This window comes from Mus caroli, unplaced genomic scaffold, assembly GCF_978045245.1.
Source record: "Mus caroli unplaced genomic scaffold, Mus_caroli_1 scaffold_4, whole genome shotgun sequence".
Taxonomy (NCBI): domain Eukaryota; kingdom Metazoa; phylum Chordata; class Mammalia; order Rodentia; family Muridae; genus Mus; species Mus caroli.
The window spans coordinates 72,117,475-72,139,525 of record NW_028227259.1 but is presented as its reverse complement, the minus strand read 5'-3'; the positions used below and the strand labels follow the sequence as shown (position 1 = coordinate 72,139,525).

The 22,051-nt window shown below is 38.7% G+C and overlaps 1 protein-coding gene across 3 annotated transcripts; it reads left to right on the top strand.

The window, feature by feature from the left end:
• The first annotated feature begins 1,851 nt into the window (after positions 1–1,851).
• Gnpda2 (glucosamine-6-phosphate deaminase 2) lies at positions 1,852–20,397 on the top strand. Of its 3 annotated transcripts, none has more exons than XM_021162376.3 (7): positions 1,852–1,969; positions 4,369–4,531; positions 7,651–7,752; positions 9,069–9,251; positions 14,604–14,782; positions 17,268–17,442; positions 19,435–20,397. In XM_021162376.3, the coding sequence occupies exons 2-7, from the start codon at positions 4,408–4,410 to the stop codon at positions 19,494–19,496; spliced, it is 825 nt and encodes a 274-aa protein (XP_021018035.1). In that variant the 5' UTR covers positions 1,852–1,969; positions 4,369–4,407; the 3' UTR covers positions 19,497–20,397. The 3 variants fall into 3 exon arrangements, with proteins under 3 accessions (XP_021018035.1, XP_021018033.1, XP_021018034.1); XM_021162374.3 differs by having other exon boundaries at positions 14,598–14,782; positions 19,435–20,394; XM_021162375.3 differs by lacking the exon at positions 1,852–1,969 and adding an exon at positions 3,396–3,568 and having other exon boundaries at positions 14,598–14,782; positions 19,435–20,395.
• The last annotated feature ends 1,654 nt before the right edge of the window (positions 20,398–22,051 follow it).

Here is a 22,051-nt window from a genome sequence, read left to right as displayed (position 1 = left end):
TTCATGTACCAAGTGGCACATGCCTTTAATCCCAGCACTGGGAGGCAGAGGCAGGCAGATTTCTGAGTTCGAGGCCAGCCTGGTCTGCAAAGTGAGTTCCAGGACAGCCAGGGCTATACAGAGAAACCCTGTCTCCAAAAACCAAAAAGAAAAAAAAATTGCAATAATGCACAATAAAAACTCTTTTGATTGAAGCTGATAGTACTAAGAAAAGGTAACAACTGATTTTTAAAATTAGCTTAAATCGATGATCTTAAGAAACATTCTTCCCTTTCAAAGTATTAGCTGTTCTATGAGACTTCATAACTAATATCAGAACCTTTTGATTTGCCTGAAGGATTTACCAAGTCTGCTATTTGACCCAGTCTAGATTTACAATGAGGGTACCCCAGTTTAGAAGTCTGAGTAAATAGCACACTATATTTATCTTAATTTTGTTGTGTCTAGGGAAACAGGATTCTGAATCAGCTTCTCACTGGGTACAACAGTTTTGTTGTTGTTTTGTTTTTTATTAATTATTTTATTTATTCACATTCCAAGTGTTGACCCCCCCCTTCCAGTCCCCCCTCCACAAGACCCCCAATGCTATCACTCCTCTCCTTTGTCTCTAAGAGGATAGTATCCCACCCACACACCCACTCCCACCACACCTCTCTAGCATCCCCCTTCTCTGGGGCATCAATTCTCTACAGGACCAAGCCCATCCCCTTCCACGGAGGCCAGACAAGGCAGTCCTCTGCTACATATGTAGCTGGGGCCACAGACCAGCCCATGCATGCTCTTTGGTTGGTGGCTTAGTCTCCGGGAGCTCTGTTGTTCTTCTTATGGGGTTGCAATCCCCTTCAGCTCCTTCAGTCCTTCCCCTAACTCTTCCATAGTGGTCCCCAACCTCAGTCTAGAGATTGGCTATTAGTGACTGCTGCTTACTTAGTTTTTTTGACCTTTACAAAAACTGTGACACACGTTCAGAGTTTATGTCACCTTCCTCTACCCCCTTAGAATTATTCAGTACAAACTACACAATGCTATAATCTATGTTCCACTTTCTGAGACCGTCCTGGGTTTCACGTTTTCCTCTCTGCAAACTTGATTTTGATAGTGTTCTTAGGATTTCAATGAACAGTTACTGTGCTTGCAAAGTAACACTGCACCTATCTTAAACCATCAGAGGGGATTATAACATACTCTGTGTTTGAAATGCTGCAGGTCCAGAGACAAATTATCTTGGGGTGTTTCAATGCTTTATATGACCACTTATTACCTACTTTGTGTGTGTAACCTAGTAGGGACACGCTCTTGGAACAAATAGAAACTTAGACGTCAGAGACACCATCAGGCAACAACTGAGGTATATAACACGGATTTTTCCCTTTTGTTGGAGCTTTCTATCTGATGCTTCAGTGCCTTTGAAAAGCATGTTGAGTTATGATTTTGCCTTTGTTCTGTTACTAAAAATGCTCCGTGAAACGATTGCCGCTTTGGAAGAGAGTATTTGGGCTAACTGGAATCTAGTTCTCTAACCATAGGCATCCCTGCTTGGCTCCAGAATAAACTTTTCTTATTCCTTTTGAGAGCTAGTTTATGAAGTTGAGAAGTGTGACTAGTAAACATCTGGGGTGAAGTGATCGAATATGTCATATATCATTCATTACAATCCTACAAGGAGTCCACTACAATTCAGCTTCTGAAGGACTTAACGAAAGAGAGAGGTGACAGGTGAATGACCCAAGGACTGTAGACTGCCCAGCACATCCCTTAGGTGGAAAAGCCACAGGTGATAGAGCTCCACTCTCCCCTGCCCAACCTTTGGCAGTACGCATGCGCAGCGTCCTCCTGAGTCCCTTCCTGTGTTTGTGTTTGCATCCGGGTTCTCAGGCTTCCTCAGTCCCCACCGGCTGGAGTCGCTGGCGGGTTGCTGGGTGTGTTAGCTCCGGCTCTTCGGTCGTTGGATGAGGCTGTAGGTCCGCCGGTGAGTTTAGGGGGACACAGCTCCGATGCGGGGCTTGGACGCGGCTCGTTGTCGCAGATTCCCGGGCCCAGAGCGAAGTCTAGCAGGGCTTGGGCGCCCCTGCCTGACGCCCCTGAGCCCGGTGTGCAATCGGCCTCAGCCGGGCCACCGGAGGTTTCCAGCGCCGGTCCGCCCCCTTTCCTCACTCTGCCGCGGGCTGCTTAGGGTAGAGCAGTCCTGGCCCAGCGCAGGCAGCCTGGATGTTTGCAGCGCTGGGGCATCACACATCAGCTCTGGGGAGGGGGTTGCAGAAGCTCAACACTGCAGCTCAGCACACCCTGTGCGTGGATTGTTGGGCTGCCCAAAGCTGTGAAAGTTCCTCAGTGTAGAAGTTATCTCCCCATAGAGTTCAGGGACTTGGGTTCAGCCAGTTTCCCTGGGGTGCCCTGCCCAAATGAATCAGCACCTGCAGTAAGCACTTAAAGACAAATTAGCTTTTGTTTGTTTGTTTAAATGCTACCTGGCCACGATGCCGAATCAGAAAGCATCCACAGTTTAGGTTTCTGATGACTGTAAAACAAGGAAAAGGAGCGCATTCGACATCTGAATAAATATACTTTATACTAAGTGAGGGGGGTTCACTGAGAAATTTTGGAGGTGAACTCCCTTAAGAGTACTCCCTTAAGAGTAAAAACCAAACAACTTGCCTGAGCTTTGGTTGCTTCCTTGAGGCGTTTCTCATTTTAGCTCAAGTGCATGAATACACTGTGATACCTAACTGGTTCTCTGACTCCTTTTGAGATCTATTGGAGCCAAGGAGAGAGGGGCCCAGAGTCTTTTACAAGTTATTATTAATGATTCCATATGGATAAAACATTTGAAATGTGTTTTAAGTCCAGTTCCCTCCAAAACGTAATAGCTTTGTAACTTCTGCAGTATTTGGGTTGCAGTTTCTACCTGGAAAGTGGGGAATAACCAGAAATTCAGAAAGTATTAAGTTAATCGAATACTGTAAAGCAACAGGGTCAACTCATTAAATGTGTGCCTGTGGAGCCTCGTTTAGTGTTTAACACGGAGTGAGCCCTGGCACGTGTGAAAAACTGAGATATACCGGAGCGCTGGGAAGTTCTTTTTCTCGTCCTTACTGGTTTTTTTTTTCTTTTTCTTCTGGTTGTTTGTTGAATAATCATATTAGAAGTACATATCTGTGAGAGCCAGCCGTTGTTTAGGAGTTTTGGATATAACTCTGAAGTTATTTTTGATGTTAGATTATTGATAGAGACATAAATTATTGGTAGAGATTATTGATAGATATATTAATAGATTATTGATAGAGACAGAGTTCCTTTGTTAGGTTGAGTTTTAAAAACTCTGTGACTTTTCTATAAACGCTGCTCATCTCTTATTATTTTCCCAGAATTCTAGATTATAGTGATCATACTTTTTTGTTGTTTTAGAATTCTAAGTCCTGTTCTTAAGAATATCATTTAGTTTCCATGTAATGGTTATTAGACGTTCTGTTCCTGTTGGCTTAAACAATTTGATTTAGTATTCTGTGTAAAGTGCCTTGTTACTGAACAGGAATTCTGAAGCCACCATGTCATTGAAGGGTCAGTGTTGGTAAGTGACATATTTAAACGTGAAAAAAGAAATTTAAACCTGAGACTTGTGCTTATTGCACATAGAATATATGTTTCTTAGTAATATTTTTTTTTTTAAGTAAAAGAGCACTTCGGTCCTAAATTTGCATTTTTGTGAAGAATTTCTCTTCCAAGAGGCCAGCACTTTCAGTCAAGTATGATCTTATAAAATCCTTTCTCTGCATTGTGTTTGCTTGTGTGTGTTTGCGTGCGGTGCTTATGTGCGTGCACATTCACTATCTCAATGGTATATAAAGAATGATGCTGAAAATTATTTCTGGTGGGACTTAAACATGTTTCACAGAACAGAAATTTGATCATTATGGTATTTTTAGCAGCAATTCTGGATTTTGGTAAGTAATTTAAAGGCACTAAAGCCTTATAGTACTGAACTTGTAGTTAAGAAATGATGGGGTTTTTTTTTTGTTGTTGTTTTGGTTTTGTTCAGGGATGGCTGCTTTGATAAAAGAATATAATATACTTGTATATAGTGTAGTGTGATGGCTTCATTTGGATTTGAATCCTGTTGTGTCATTTGTCATGTGAGTCCATGTTCTCTTCACAAGATTGTTGTAGATTAATATATGCATCTAAATGACCTAACTCAATGCCAAAAGCTCAGTGCCTATTTGACAAAACAGAGCGCTATTCCTTACTGTTTCAGGTATGCATTGTATTTTATGTGTGTATGCCCTCCTTAAGTATTGCTCTTTTTTAAAATCAACATATCATACACTGTGTGTCTGAACAATGTCTAAAGTACTCTATGAATTTCCACAGGTTTCAACCTCTTGGACCGAGAGCTGTGCATCACCCATAATGAGGCTTGTAATTCTTGATAACTATGACTTGGCTAGCGAATGGGCAGCCAAGTACATCTGCAATCGTATCATAAAATTCAAACCCGGACAGGACAGGTACTTTTCCCTGGGCTTACCAACAGGTATAAACCATACTTTTTATTTTTATATACTCACATTATGTACAATTGTGGAAGAAATAGGGTTTTTCTTCGTAAACTGCTTTTAATTTCTATAGCTCTGAACATATTAGTATATAAAGCCAGAAGTATATGCAGTCTGCTGCACTATCTACATATGGATTCTATTTGTTAAAATTCTATTTTACCTTCTACTCCAAAAATTGCAGTCTCAAGAAGGATCCTGCCTTAAATGATGATGGTGATATTTCTGCACCCTTTTCTAGTACTCTTGAGTTTCTAGAACACCGCCTTCATCAGTCCTGATTTCTTACAGCTTTGCTCGTTTATGACTAACAGGTGATGACTCAGTTTCGCATTGCTATTTTTTTGACTCCACGTTACCTTTATTACGAGCTCTTCTCAGGCTTTTAATTTTTATCCTTCTGTGATAGAAGTATTTCAAGTGAAAACTGTAAAAGCCCTTGTTGCTTTATCACAGAAATAAACTCCCATGCCAATTACATGTGTCGGCTTTACTTCTCAGCATTGCCTTTTTAACACAATCACTTGACCACGGGGTACTTTTATATGGATAGGTTTGGAGAGACTGAGACTCAGAACTGAGTGTTAATGGCTGCAGTGTATTCATCCTACGTACCTTGAGCTTTGGATTCCTTCCATGCACAGAAGATAACATAGTCATAATGATAATAGCTTAAATACTGTTTTGAAGCTCAGCTAAAACAGTGTGTTTGCAGTGTGTGTGTGTGTGTGTGTGTGTGTGTATATCTTTTGAATGCAGTGAATGCTATGTAACTTCAAGCTCCCATGAGTGTTTTATTTAAATAGACAATTTTCTCCTGATCCTCCCCGTGGACATTCTAAATATATAAGACCTGTCGCCATGATTCATTTTACTTAGGTGATTTTTTTTAGGAATTACGTTTATCTGGAACAGAATTTGGTTGTCTGTTTTGTTCTCTCACTTTTTTGCCTAGGACAGAAGGTCCTGGGGAGAAGACAAAGGGATATCGCTGTTACCTAGGCGTACTGACAGAGCAGTTCGCATCAGCACCCTCATGTAGGCCTTGATGGCTCAGCAAGCCTCTGCCTCTGTTTGCACACGATGGCTTATTCTCAGGCTGCCTATGTGAATCATGATGTCTCAGTTTTGACACAGAAATAATAGTGTAGGTGAGGGGAGAGAGACTTCAAAGTACTGCCTGTTAGCAGTGAGTGCTAGATGCGTACCTTATGTATTTACATTTACAAGTGTTGACCTGCCAAGGACTTGAGAAACCCTTGCTGGCATTTTATTCCATGCTCTTTGTTGATTGTTTCTTCTGCTTTCGAAACTGGAACATGCAGTTTGAGGTTAAAAACAATGTTCTGTACGTAACTTAGTCATTCTCCCGCCAAGCGTGATTTCTGGGTCATGTGTGTAATTTTAAGTGATTTTTTTTTTTAAACCTGCATATTGTGACCTGCCTGGGAACCTTACTCTCAACACTCCCTTGCCCTGATTTGGGCTGCTTGTGGTTCAGAGGTTATGCCTGAACCTCCGGCTTACTTTCGTTTTACCATGTTACTGCCCTGTTATATCTGTGTATGCTTTTTCTTAACTAACACACCTGATTTTGCATCCCTGGCTTCATTGCCATTTGGCATTTAGTAAATTCATTCATCTTTTCAACCTGGTTCTTATATTTCCAATAAGAAATAAACCTGCCAGTTTTGCAGGATTTGAGATTTATGTAAGGGGATGTGTGGAAACACCTTCATAGCATATAGCTACGTGCTGGGCACATAGATGTTATCTGTGAGCCTTTTTTCTCCATCTTTTGCCTGCCTTACAAATCACTTTATGGTCGTCAGGGTTTCAGCCCTTCATGACTTCAATGAAATGATGTCTTAAATCATTCTTTTGGCAATAAAATTGTAGTCTTTTTGCTTCATTGCCATACCCTAGAATTCTCTAAGGTTTTCTACCGTTGTGGCCACTTTACAGTGGAAGAAACTGCAGATGGCCTTGAGTGCCTCCTGGCTTTCTAACAGAGGAAGAGTCCTGTGCTTCTAGACATAGAAAGAGAGAAGCATTTTACCCACCTGTTTATCCATAACTTATAAGTAACTTGTAAGCTAACATATGCTTTGCTTTGAAACTCACAAATCATCTCTTTTCTGCACCTATGAGGTGTTTATTATTCTTAGCCACTTGTTATTCTGTGTACTTAACTGAGGGGAGACAGTCTACCACTTCTGAAACCCTCCTCTCCCTGTGTTGTTTCGGCCAGAGACTGTTTTTTTAATCTAGCAGACGGCTAAATACTGCCTCACTCTAACTACTACTCCAGAAAAATATTTCTGTGCTGTTTTTGTTTCGTGATAATGAGTTGATCAGAAGTCCATTCCATCCAGGTTGAAAAGGTCAGGTCACATGCTACTAAAGGTACCGTTTTTTCTTGTGGTTATAATGAAAACTACAAAACAAATTTAATAAACAAAAGGGGGAGGGGACCCATAAGCTGATAAACTTATCTCTATTGTGTCATATCATGAAGAAATAAAAACAAAACCCTGTTTGCTAAATTGATCAAATAATGTTATAAAACATATAAAATATAATAATGACTGCATAAAGCGGGGCATGTTTCCTCTGAGGATCTCCTAGCAGTCCTTTTGGTTTTAAAGGTGTAACACTTTTCTTTCTCACCTAAGCCTTTTAAGGGAAACATGTCGTCGAAGATAAGTGAGAAACAAAAACCAGAAGCCTGAGCCACAGAGACCCCCTCCTGTTTTAGCTTGTATCATTCGCGATACAACTCGACTGCTTTCATCAAGTGTTTAAAGATTTTAGTTTTATAGTTTGCAAAAGCAATTGAAAATACTGAGAACAGTGCAGAATACCTTTACAACTTGCATTTATGTTGATCGGCTTCCAGCTTTACTAACAAATTGTGGCTTAATGAAATCTCTAGGCATCATGGAAAGAAGCTGCCTCAATCTCTCATGAACATTGTCTGCATTTAAGTTGCTTGCCTATTTTGTAATGTAGACCGTTACACATAAAAATTTAATTATAACTATATTTAAGTAGATTTTCAAGTAATTTTAAAAATTGGTGACTTTGTCTTTTTTAGGGAGTACACCTTTAGGATGTTATAAAAAGCTAATAGAATACCACAAGAGTGGAAACCTTTCATTTAAATATGTGAAGACTTTTAACATGGATGAATATGTCGGTAAGATATATTCTAATATATATATATATTACATGTTGAATATCATGTATGGCTAGAATTTTGAGACCCTTTGTGTACTGGTCTGTGGTGAAATTGATTACAGCACTGTGTAGCGGGATATACAACTTGGAGCTAGGCATTCATTCTGCCTCTTACCTACGATGTGGCTTTGCACATCCCTCCGTCACAAGTCCCCACAATAGCCATTCTCTCTCCCCCTCCTTTTTCCTCTTTTCTTTTTCCCTGTCCTCCCCTATTGCTGGTTTGCCCTTTCCATGGGGGATAATTAAAATTATAAAGAACTAAGTGATAACATATGTACAGGTAGTTCATATAGCCTCTTTTTTTTTCCGTCAAATTAAGTGTTATTTGTGTTACCACCCACAAAACTTGTGAATTCTGTTAAACTTGCTTAACTGAAAGGATCTATGATTTTTAGAAATTCTTTACTAAAGCGTAAATAGCAGAATAATTTTTCAGTGTCTATATAAGTTACAGCCAAATAACTAGGTGCATACAAGAGTAATGTGTCCAGCAGTTAATTCTTTAAAAATATATACATTATGGGTGTGGCTTCCACCCATGAAGTTTCACCTCCGCCTGCCTAAACATGGCTTTAACAAAGTTGTCATGGATATACATGCTAATGTGGGAAGTGAAATCTCAAGGGCCTCAATGCGGCACACAGAACCACATGAACTAAGGAATGCTACACCAGTTGGTTATGCAGTACCAGATGGCCAGCCCTCACAAGCCAGATACATACAAGTAACATTATATACGGACAAAATATGCTGTGGTTGGTTGTATATTTAGGAATATGTAAATGTACACACACACACACACACACACACACATATGTAACAACAATTAAAAAATACGAGGCCAAGAATTTAAAAGAGTGGGGCAGCAAGCAAGGTACACGGAAGGTCCTGGAGGGAGGAAAGGGAAATGATGTAATTGTATTGTAATGTCAAAAAAAAAAAAATTAAAAGCTATTCAAAGGGTGACAGTTTTTTTTTTGCTCGTGTTTTAGAAGGATGTAATAACTAAGAGAGTGATCTAGACTTCCAGTATTTGCACTGCAAACCTGCATCAGCTGTATGATTTGGGGGAAGTTCTGGCTTCATGTCCTCATCTATAAAATGAGAATGATAATAGCATTTTCATCTGCATTTACAAATTCATTGTTGGTGTAGAAATTTAAGGTGGCACATGTATATATGAAGCATGTATTAAGCCAAACATTTTTAAATTTAATGTACTATAAAGCTTTTTTGGAAAAGTTGCATTTTTATTATTAATTTCCTATTTAGGACTTCCAAGAAACCACCCTGAAAGTTACCATTCTTATATGTGGAATAACTTCTTTAAGCATATCGATATAGATCCGAACAATGCTCACATCCTCGATGGGAACGCTGCAGATCTGCAGGCAGAGTGTGATGCATTTGAGGAGAAAATCAAAGAAGCTGGAGGAATAGATCTTTTTGTTGGAGGTATGTAAGAAGACATTGGCATCAATCATTTGTCTGCTAATATTTGAAGAGTGTTTTAAACAAACAAACAAACAAACAAACAAAAGTGTCATAATGCAAAGGAACACCTGTTAATGACTGCTAATATCTAACTACAGAAATAGAAGGATTCCAATTTTATTTTATTTTCATTTAAAAAAAGTACAGATAAGGTAGAACTGAAGTTAAGATTGTCACAGTTAACACATTGCTTACATTAGGCCTTGAGAAGTAGGTCCCCATCCCTGTTAAACTATTCTGATTACCTCTTAAGGTTGGCGGTTTACCACATCCTGCCAATCCTCTTTCAGGTCATTGTCCTGGGTTTTTGGTTATTTTGCTGTAGCACAGGCTCCTTAACAGAGCTGAATATGTATGAGAAATGGGTGGATTTTTATCAGATTACTCCAGTTATGCTAAGATCATTCAAATCAGTTATGAGTGACATAAGACTTTTTTTGTGTGTGTGTATGTCACCAGATTTTAGACCAGTTCATTTCTGTGAGTGCCTTAATAAATTCCAAAGAGAATGAATGTTTGGTTAACCAAATTTCACTTATAAATTAAAATGATGTATTTATGTCTATGTATGTGTGTTTATAAATGTACCAGTATGAAACATCACGAGAAGGTTGTTGCCATCAGAAAAGTATAAATCAATTACATTAAAGCCATTTTATCTGTCTTTAGTATTTAAGGAATATACTTGTGGTCTAAACTACCTGTGTAGACTTTGTATCTAATTCATGAGACAGTTTCCCAGAACTGTATGCTCTAGGGTTATACTGAGGTGGATTCATGGTTGAAGTGGCTGAGTACGATTGAGGTGGTTGGATGCTAATGGGTTTTACAATAAGACTTATGTTTGCATCTTCTGTCTCTGTGGATGCCTGTTCAGTTTATTGAAGTTTCCCGTGTAACTAAATCATGTGTAAGCCAGGATTCACAGTGAAAATGCAGTGTTTTATAACATGTTTAAAATGCCTTAGAATGTTGCCTAGCATACAGCTGACTCATGGTCACTTGGTGTTGTCGCCCATGAGCCATAGAGACTAATGTCATTGTCTGTGAATTTCCTGTGGTTCTTACCTAATTATTTTTATTTTATTTTTATAAATGACCAAGTGTGACTGTACTCTTCTCTGAAGAAAGTTTTATTTATGCGTAGAGAGCCAGCACTGCTCATTTTCTTGCACAGATGGAATTGTTATTTGTCTGAGCAAAAATTTTTGTTTACTATTTCTATTTTAAATAGAATGTCATGCATTTTAAATAAATCTCGCTAATCTCACTTTAGTAATCCTGTAGAGCACTTTCATAACCAAGCTTTGTAGATAGGGTTCCATGGTGAAACAACTACCTTTTTACCTGCCAGTATTAAGGCTCAAACAGCAGATGCTTGGAAATACCTATAGACAGACTTTTGTAATTTCCATATCAAAATAAAATTAATGAACTATACTGTTCGTAAACAGTTTATCTTAGTTTTATTTTTCCAAGAAATGATTTCAACAATTTACTGTTATAGTGAAAACACACACTGTATGTTAGAGATTAATGATTAAAATGGTTGTTTGAAAAATGTTTTTGTTTGTAGACATTTATGTTTCCTGTTAATCTTCTGACTTTACAGAAGGGTCCATGCAACAAATCCCTCATAGATTCAGTGCACGCAAAATTAACTTAGTGGGCAAGAGAATGGCTAAGACTCTCATGTTCTTGTCTAGAAAGCATTCAGACTCTAGTAGGTTTTCTGAGACTGCAACTCTCGGTCTTTCTGTAGAAACTCATCATTTTCGATTGCTTTAAGTCATGTCTCTCTTTTTTTCCACTTATGCTTTTGGTCTGAGTCCTCAGACAGCATGTCTCCCAAGTAACTGGAGCTCAAGTTATACATCTGCTTCTCATTGACTATTACTGACGCTTTGTTTTTTAACCTCCTTTATCTTAAGCTTCCTATAGTTAATTTCTTTACTACCCCCCAAACAGAAAACATTCTTAAGAAAATTCTTATATATTAGATACTTTATTTACATTTCAGATGTTATCCTCTTTCCTAGTTTCCCCTCTGAAATTCCCTATCCCCTCCCTCAGCTCACCACCCCACCTACTCCCATTCCTGGCCCTGGCATTCCACTGCACTGGGGCATAGAACCTTCATAGGACCAAGGGCCTCTTCTCCCATTGATGACAAACTAGGCCATCCTCTGCTACATAAACAGCTGGAGCCACAAATTTCACCATGTGTTTTCTTTGATTGGTGGTTCCAAGGAGCTCTGGGGGTACTGCTTAGTTCATATTGATGTTCCTCCTGTGGGGCTTCCGACCCCTTCAGCTCCTTCTGTACTTTCTCTAGCTCCTTCATTGGGGACCTTGTGCTCCCTCTTTCATTAGCATTTTTGTTGGAGGCTGATGATCTAGGGCCTGACATTTTATTTGTCCCATCTAGAAAATGTGATTTCTGTGCATGGAGAGAGGAGTTAGCTTATGCTCTGCCTTCCTCTCTGGGTAATGGTTGTTGGACAAGTACTTGTTTATGAAAGAATCTCGCTTGACTCTGCATTGCGTGATGTAGGTTATTGTCTTTGGAATTTTTAAGATGAGGCTTGGTATCTGGATCTTACCACTTACCCTTCTTTTGTTCCAGGGTTTGGTTAATAAAAACACTAAGAACTGTGCCAAATGGGATCAAAATATCAGCTTTATTAAAGGTAAAGTTGGGATAGAGACTGTAGGTTGGGCTTGAAGCCAGTATTGGTTTTCTCTCCACTGTGAATTGGCCTAGGACTAGAAGAGTCTAAGAATGTAAATTCACTGCTGTTCACCCAGGGAATTAGAGTGTGGGTTCCTTTCCCTCGGTAGAAAAGAGAAAAGGGGAAACAAATACTCAGCGAGCTTTCATTCTTCCTCTGATGGCAGAAATGTTAAGAAAGGTAAGGTCCATCTTAGGTATCTAAGGAGGACCCAGCGGTCAGGTATAGATAAAGAAACTTAAGTGTAATAACTTAAATTTTGATATCTTATATAAAATTTAAAGAATGCTGGGGGAAACTTTCATACATTTTTAATTGTTGAAGAAGCCTTTGGCAAGAGCTGGATAACTAGAAGGGGACTCGTGGTGTGTTCATTAAAATGATTCTGGTATAGTTCACCAAATCTAGAGAAGGGATCAAGCACTGATTGTTTGGAAAGAACCAGAGAGCCTCAGCTCTCAGAAGCAACGGCCCTTTAGCCAGCAGCTGTCATGTAGTTCCATGTTTGTGTTTCCTTTGTTTCTGTGCATCAGGTAAAGATCAGCTCTAGAGAGATTTCCCTTGCTCCAGCTTGGAGTCCTTTTCTCTTGCCACTCCCACCCAGTATGATAGGGACATAAGGAATTACCTTTGAGATCCTCACTCCCTGACCCCCGCAACCTATAGTGAGGAGTGGAGCAGAAGAGGTGTAGCAGGGAGAAACTGTAGAGCCAACCAAAGAGAAGTATCATGCATTAATTCATTCAGCTCTGCCTTATTGAGTGTCTCTTGGGTGTAATGTTTTCTACTGAGTAGTAATTAGACACACAAAGCCTTACTCAAAGGAAGTTTACAAACTACCCGCAGAACTCTAGGAACAAAGGGAAGATGTGTAACATAATCCCACCAGTGAGTTCCTGAGATGATGCTGAGACCGTAATGTAAATGTGAAGGACACAGAGCTAGTGGAACATAAAGCATGATCGATCAGGAGTCACAGTCTCTGTCAGTTGTGGCAGAAAGCAGATGTAGTGGTGCTCTTCTAATAGTACCCTTGACCGAATCTCAGATCATCCATATGCTCTCTGTGGCCTAGGTCACCACTAAAAACATCAATAAGGTTGTTAGGGGACCTCTGATTAGTTTTCTGAAGTTTTTATGTTTCTAGCTCTAACCCTTCTTCTGTGTGCATATAAAGACAGTATACAAACACTGCATTTGTATACCCAAGAGTAAAACAGTATATTGAAAAATGCATTCAAGTGTAATCAAAACATATTAGAAACTAAGTCTGTACTCAGGAATGGAAATAACACTTGAATATTAACCATATGTAAGTCCTTATTAAAAATGTACATCCCCACATTAATCACTGATAGGTTATGTTTTAGAACAGTTGCTTCATACTGTGTTTTTCTTAATCCTTCAAAACTAGATTATAGCTTGCTATATTTTATTATGGCTTGAGAAACTTACCTATACAGCAAGTATTAGTGAAATATACCTGTTGTCTCCTTAATGTAAACATGTGGAGTATACATGTAAGAGATTTTAATTAGAGAATTGGTGGGTTTAGTTTTTAATGGAAGTTGCTCTAAGTCTGGTAACTAGGAGACATTTTAAAAGGTTCTTGATTTTATGAAGGGAATTACCTTTGTCTTCAAATAAGAAATACCATGTTCGTTTCTATATTTTAGAAGCCATCATAGAATATAGCTGGTGTGTATAGGTCACTGTAGTTGTTACCTGTGTGTCATGAAATCAATCCAGCCAGTAATAGCCAGCATTCCCTTCTTGCACGACGAAGGAAATGAAGTGTAACAGAAAAGACCTTGCATGAATTCCAGTAAAGCCAAGTGTAATTTTATGCATTTTGTTTGTTTGATTGTGTTTTCCAGTAAAGCCAAGTATAATTTTATGCATTTTGTTTGTTTGATTGTGTTTTACGTGTGTCTGTGTGTGTGTGTGTGTGTGTGTGTGTGTCTGTGTGTGTGTGTGTGTATTCGATTGTAGAGAAAAATCAGAAAGCTTGAAATGCACATATTGTCTTATGCAAATTCTATATCATGTCATGAGGAAACTAAACTAAAAGGGAACCGTAGTTAATTACCTGACTAAACGGAAGGGAGGCAAAGCACAGTGAGGATGCACAGACCGCGGTGGAGACAGTAGTCAGAAGGCTAAGATTTGAATGTATCTCCGTGTTTACTAAACGGCAGCCCTGAATATCAGCAACAGCTCAGGCTTTCACTTCCCTTCCTTTTTGTGTTCCCAAAAAGTAGCCACAAAATTACCAGATACTATCTGTTATGAAAATGCTTTCTAAGCCTGTAGTGCTATATAAATGTGATGCTTCCCTGCTATCACTAGGACTACATACATGTCATTCCATGCTGTGTATTCAGCACATATGAAAGTACTAAATGAAATACAGACACAAACATTGTAATCCAATAGTATGAATTCAGTTCTAAAATAAGGTAAGTATGTCTGTGGTTATTTCTTTGCCTATGGTGAAATTTGAGAAAATATGATATATGTTTGAAACCTTGTTTATTTCATGTTTATATGAGTGTGCATATCTGTTTTTTGAAAGGAATAGGTCCAGATGGTCATATTGCTTTCAATGAACCAGGATCCAGTTTAGTATCAAGAACGAGATTAAAGACGCTAGCAATGGACACCATTTTGGCAAATGCTAAATATTTTGATGGAGATTTATCAAAAGTGCCAACCATGGCTCTGACTGTTGGTGTGGGGACAGTGATGGATGCTAGGGAGGTAAGAAATGGTTTTTTTGATAATTTTTCTTTGAGGTTGAATAATTATGGTGCTTAATATTTTAGAGTCATCTTGTTTTCAATAAAAATGCTTAATTTTCAGTCACTAACTTTTGCCATCCTCATTGTTAAGAATCAAGTAAATGTAAGTGTTCAGTTATAGCCCAGGCCCCAGGAGCCTTCCATTCAGGGGCTCCTTCATCTGCCTATTCATGCTTTGCAGTTTGAGCTCCTACAGTCTTACAGTCTTAGATAAGATTTTACTGCTGTGAACAGACACCATGACCAAGTCAACTCTTAAAAAGAACAACATTTAATCAGGGCTGGCTTACTGGTTCTGAGGTTCAGTTCATTATCATCATGGCAGGAAGCATGGCAGCATCCAGGCGGTCATGGTGCTGGAGGAACTGAGAGTTCTATATCTTGTTTAGAAGGCAAACAGAAGACTGGCTCTCACATGGCTAGGAGGAGGGTCTCAAAGCCCATCAACACAGTGACACATTAACTCCAACAAGGCCACAGCTCCTGATAATGCCATTCCCAGGGCCAAGCATATACAAACCACCACAGTAACCTTGTGGTTCTGTTGTCATTTGAATAGTCTTAGGAAAGGGCAGGTGGCAAAGGGGTATAGAGATAATGCCCTACCTACATAGTTTTGGAGCTCATGGGATGGATTAACCTAAAGTGCTTTTGACTGCAATTAGGAGGACTGGCTATCTTGGTTTCCCACAGTTTAATCCCTGAGGCCCACATGTTAGAATGAGAATGCGAATGGCTACACACACACACACAAATAAATAAAAGGCCATTTAATACTTTTTAAAAGAAGCATTTGATTCAGCTGCCTTCTAAGGAGTTCCTATGAGATTTTGGCCTACTAACGACCTAAGGGACTTCCACTCCTGCAGCAGAGCTCCAAGTAAAATGAACCACTAGAGAAGACCGGAGTCGGCCAGGAGTGTGCATCTTTGTGCATGTGGTACACACCTACACATTTCATTTTGGTTATTTCTGTAACAGATATTTCATTCTTATGTAACACTGTGGGTAATAATGTTCAACGAGGAGAATTAATGTAGAAATCAATTTTTTGCTTGCCTTATATCAAATAAATTAATTTTTGCTTTCAGAGGGCAAATGGCTTTAAGGCGATTCATTGACTATTAGTTAAGGCTCAGTTTCCCAATGAAAATTAATTTGAAATATTTTTATAAAGATACTTTGATTCATTCATTTTCATTTCCTACACTAGGGAATGCCAAATCATAACATACATACATGAATATAAATTTTTATTTGAAATATTTTAGAGCCATAACCATTTCAGTTTTTTAATAATTGTAGTGAGAAAAAATAAGTAAACTTAATAATAACTCAGAAAGATAAGCAGTTCACATTCTCATATGATCAGGCTTTAAGGAGGAGGGAGGGGATCAGTTGGGGAAGAATGGGTAAGGACGGGGCTGCCTTGTCTGGCTTCAGTGGGAGAGGAAGCGCCTAGCCATGCAGAGACTTAAAATTGCAAGGGTGGAGATTCCCAGAGGGGTGCCCTCACTAGCTCAGAAGAGAAGGGGACAACAGGGTTGGGGGAAGAATTGTGGGTGGGATGAACCAGAGGTAGGGGCCAGTGAGAGGGATGTAAAGTGAATAATTAAAAAAAAAAAAAGAGTGGAAATGATGCAGGTGGCTGTGGTGCATGTCTTCATCTCAATACTTGGGAGCAGAGGCAGACTCATCTCTGCGAATTCAAGGCCAGCCATATCTATTGAAGCTAGTTCTAGGACAGCCAAGGCTACACAAAGAAACCTTATCTCAGAAAGAAGACAAAAAAGGAAATTATTTAAGTATGTGTATTTATGAAAATGTCATGATAAAAACCCATTATGTTTTATGCTTACTGCTGATTAAAAAGAATATATATTTAAAAAACTACAACACTATGTAAGTATAGGTTTTTTCAGTTGTTGAAGGAATTGATAGCTGAAAAATTGTAAGGTCCCTTCTGATACACACTCGGATGCTCCTTGAATTATTTTTCTGATGCTTAGGAATTTAAAATCATGAACTTGCAGTTTCTGTCATTTCCAAGAGTATCTCACTCCTGTGCTTCAGAGGCAGCCTTGTGTTTCAGGAGATCTGGAATTCTTAAATGCAGCCTGTGTTCATAACAACATTAAAGATAATCATACCATTGGGTGAAACGAAGTTCAGGTTCCTCTAGCTATTGTTCAAGTCTCTGTTTGTCTATTGTGTTAGGACACTTGCTTGTCTAACGGAGGACACATTGTCTAGCTGCACTAGGCAGATTTGGGGTGTTAGCCCATATTATATATTATTCATTGAAGACACATAAGCTCTTTTTTTTTTTCCAATCAGGAAGGTCTTTCCCAGGCATGCGTTTTATACATTAATAATACCTCTGGTCCTCACTTACATGCTATAGAGCTTCCTACTGTTAACAAGTGGTGCTCACGATTCTGCAGGTGATGATCCTCATAACAGGTGCGCACAAGGCCTTCGCGCTGTACAAAGCCATGGAAGAAGGAGTCAATCACATGTGGACGGTTTCCGCTTTCCAGCAACATCCCCGCACTATTTTTGTATGCGATGAAGATGCCACTCTAGAATTAAGAGTTAAAACTGTGAAATACTTTAAAGGTGAGCAGTGAATTTTAATATTCATATGAGGCACTTCTAGTGGATGATAAACCTTTATAACTGTGGACTTTAATCTCTCAGTGGGGCCTGGTGAAAACTGGCATTATGCTAACAAAATAATTTTCAAGAACTACAGCGTCTCAGATAAAACCTTTCAGGGTTTTCATGACATTTTTCTTTGAAATCTCATGATGTATTTTAGTTTCATATCGAATATACAAGATCAAATAACTCAGTAGTGTCCTTTCTGGGTCTTTGGGTTGTTTTGTTTTGTTTTTCTTTTCTTTTGGTAACATTTGGGAGTTCTGCCTCATCCGTCCATCTCTTACCCACTATTCCATCTAAGCTCCCTGATGTCAGACACATCCATTTCAGTGTGCTAAAGTTAATGTTACAGTGGGCACACTTTAGCACAGTATAAAATAAGTAGCAAATCACTTGGGTCGCTTTAGATGTCTGTGTGTTGATTTTCTTTTTCCTTTTTCCTGTAGTATTTACGAAGTAGCAATGAAAATAATTTTATGTTTGAAGGTCACCACAGCATGAACTATATTAAAGAGTTGCAGCATTAGGAAGATTGAGAACCACTGGTCTAGATGATCCTCTACAAAAACTACATGGCAATCCCTGACTTGAGAGTACCTTTACCTTGGATGCCCAGTCTATTGGGCCTCGTGGTGGCTGATGTTCTGCTCAGCCTTCTCATTTTCAGTTGCTCCACACAATGGGATGCTTCTTCCTTCCCTGATTGGAAGATGCCCCAGGGTTTTTCTCTTACGGGAGCACTTCCTAGAGCTCTTTGCTAGTTCCCTAGATATGATCTTTTCTAGGTGGAAAATGCTTTCTGAGGCCTTCTTAACAGGGAATACGCATTTCTCACACCTTTCTCCCAAGTCCAATACCCAATTTTCTGAGGAAACTAAATCCCTTCCCTATAGCTTTTATGAGTTTTTAATGGCCTGGAAAATTTAACTGATTTCTTTGCTTTCCAAACTATAAAATTTTACTTAGCTCATTGATTCTGTCAAAGCCAATCTTGTAAGATCTTATTTTTTTTTCTTTTTAAAAGATACATACTACTTAAGATGTGTATCTGGAAAAGAGGCTTTAATATATGATTTACAAGCATACATACCCATTAGAAAATTTCCACTCTAAAGCATACATATTAATTATAAAATGGTTATTAAAGTCTACTTAAATTTAAAGTCTAAGTTTCCATACCAAATTATTTAAAACATATGTCTGTGTTGTTTTGGTAAACATTCTATGGGTAAGCTTGTAACCAACCAGGTTTGTAGCTACACATTCCAAAGTCAGTAGAGAGGCTGGGGACATGGCTCAGTTGAAAGTCTGCTTTAGAATCATGAGGAACCAAGTACAGATCACCCAGTCTCTACATTAACAGGCAGAGCATGGTGGTGCGTGCCATCTAACCTAGGGCTGGGAGTCAGACACAGCAATCTCCAGAACAAGCTGACCAGCCAGAGTTACTCCCAGTTACTCTCTGTAATCAGTGAGAAATCTCTAACAATGAGGTGCAGTGGTAAAGGGGGACCCTTGACATTGGGACTCATACACATGGATGCAACTATGTTACCACATGCATTCCACCCAAAAGATGGCATAGGGTAGTACTTTGGAAGGCATCTATCTTATCATGACAGTCTGAGTGCCTTATTGTCACCAACTAGAGCCACTGCCATAAAATCAAAACCTCCATTTCTAGACAAATGTATTGACCAGCCATATTCAACTTTGCCAGCCTGCCTCTCCAGTGCTCCGCAAGGCAAGCACTGAGGCTGCACTGGAACTCCCAGAGTATCTGCTCATTCCACGTCTACACTGATACTGTGTACATTGTAGTTCTTAGTTTCGGTAGACCTTATAATCATCTAAGAATGAAATATTCTGTCTTATAAATCTGTTCTTATGTAAACAGTCAAAATTAACAAAATTACAACTAGAATTATGCTTTTTTCTTCCTTTAAGGTTTAATGCATGTGCACAATAAACTTGTGGACCCACTCTACAGTATGAAAGAAGGGAACTGAAGGAGACCCAGTTGCGCTCAGAAGAACCTTTCTATACTGATAAAATTTCAGCTTATGCAATATGATAACAATGTGTCTCGAAAAACAAAAACAAAAAAATGACAACATGGAGAAATAGGAAGATTCATTTATAAAGAAAAAAGACCACGGTGTGTTAAACATTCCATATTTAGAATGTATCTGTTTTACACTAGGTTCTAGAAGTCATTGGATCCCAAAGTTCTTTGGCTGTTATAAAGTAGAGACACTATATAGCTACCTATCAACAGTATAGCAGTGAAATGTGTGCATTTTAAGAGATCTGCACTATCGGGTCCTGTCAGTGGCATAATCTCTGACTTGTTTGAAGACACTCCAAGCCTTTCCAGTGTCATCCTGCTCTCATTACAAACCTTCCCTTTTGGAATGGATACTTTTTGTGCATCATACACATGCTTTTTGCCTGTAGTTGCCTTAGTCATCTTTCTGCAGTAGCATCTGGACATCACAAGTCCTGCTATTCATTAATCAAGGAAATCTGAAGAGATGACAGTGCCCTAAAGTAGTTTACATCCTTTCAGAAAGTATGTGTAAGTGCATGCTTCTATGCACCTTCTTATGTAGTACTTTTTTACAGATATGCTTATTTTTATTTAATGACCGGGTTAATGCCCTTCATAAGTATATTGGCAATTATGAGCTTTATACCTAGCTACAAATTAAAGTCCTTTTGAAAAACATTTTCTGATTATTGTTAAATTTTGTAAATCATCCTTATATATGTCTAAAGAGATATTAAGTATGTACTAAATTACTGTAAACATTTAAATTGCAATAACTTGCATAATTAAGTTGCAAATAAAAATATTGTTTTCTATCTTTAACACAAATAAAGTTTACAATAAAATAATTATCTCATTTTCTTTCTAAAAGTGAAACCACACTCATGTGGGAGACTGTTAATGGTACCCATGACACTACATTTGCTTCTAATTTGTTGCCATCATGTAGCTAGGAAGACAATACGTAAGCAGGAAAAAGAATGGAGGCTGGAGAGACGGCTTGGCAATAGAGGGTACTTGCTACTCACACAGAGGACCTGAGTTCAGTCCCCAGGATGCGCAGGGTGGCATACAAGCCCACTGTAGTTCAAGTTTCAAGGGGTCCTCCAATGCCCTCTTGGGGTCCCTGAGGGCACCAGGCATACAAATACTTCACACAAGTAATACAGACTGCATACACGCAGTCAAAACAATAATGTCACCAACAATGGTGCTTTAATTCCCAGTTATGTCTTAATAGCTGTTATTCATGAAACTAAGCCAAATATACATACATAAATATATATAATGCATAAATATTAAAATGCATATGCATATATATTAGATAGATATCAAACAACCATGGAAGTATAAAGGTGCTATACAAATTACTGGAAGCTGAGAAGCCCCACACAACAGGGTTTCACATCCCCGAGCACTTAAATATATATCCTGGAACCTCTTTGGATTCATTGCACTATGATCTGTCTTCTGACCTTCAAATTCACATTTCCAATAGCCTGCTGAAGAACACCACATAGGAATACTATGGACTATTCTAAAATTAAGATGAGTTCTAAATCTCTCTTAGGCTATTCTGCCTCCCTACTTAGTATTAAAACTGGTACATCATTCAGACAGGTACCCCACAAAGTAGAAGTTAGCCTTACTGGTGTTCTTCCTCTCTTTCGCCCTATAATAGACATATAGTCACACTACATCATTACATTCTGCTTAGAAAAATACCTGGCAGAATCATAATCAATTTGCTCAAGGGGTCCTTATGCTCTTAACATTTTAGTTAACAAGTCAGTAGCATCCATCCTGCAATAATGATTTTAACACTAACATGTTTACTCAAGATTACCCCATCTTTGGCTGTTTAGCATCATCATGTAAAGTTTAAGGTCTCTTCTGATGTACCATTCATTCCCTCTGCTCCAAAGGTCTAAAAAAAGATCTTTTTCATTCTAGCACTAATGCTGTCTCACAGTGTCTCTCCTCAGCACTTCCCTGATCACTGTAGCATCCTAACTTACTGTGATATACTATTAAGAAGCTTAGAAACCACTGAAGATAAGTCAGATGTAGCAATGATCTTTGTCTTTGAAGCAAAACCAACATTTAGCTTCTGTCACCAGGGGATATAAGTGGCAGCATCTTACCCTCTGCTGTTACGGAGACTGAAAAAAGTGTATTTAACTCAGCACACTGGCAACCCATTTATTAAGTGGCAATTATATTTTTGTCATATGACTATACAAATTGTGATTCTAGAACCCGAAGGAATAAGCTCAAGTTATGTAACTCAAAATTCAGCCTAGCAAATGTTTTCTCCTGTTAGTACGTTAATTCGTAAGGAATTATGGGTTAAAGAATAGCCCATATCTTAAGTAGCTCAAGCACTACATGGTAGAGATTGCACCAGTTTTTTACTTCCCCTTAGCAATAATGTAAGAACAACATTTTAACAATTGCATTGTCTTAGTTTCAAATATATTGCCATTTTAAAAAGATACTGTGGTGGGAACTTAT

Excerpts from the sequence above, each read along its gene's own strand:
- Gnpda2 (XM_021162375.3), top strand. The coding sequence starts at position 4,408 with ATGAGGCTTGTAATTCTTGATAACTATGACTTGGCTAGCGAATGGGCA. Across the intron at positions 14,783-17,267 it reads CAGTGATGGATGCTAGGGAG|GTGATGATCCTCATAACAGG; the intron begins GTAAGAAATGGT and ends ACGATTCTGCAG. Across the intron at positions 17,443-19,434 it reads AACTGTGAAATACTTTAAAG|GTTTAATGCATGTGCACAAT; the intron begins GTGAGCAGTGAA and ends TCTTCCTTTAAG.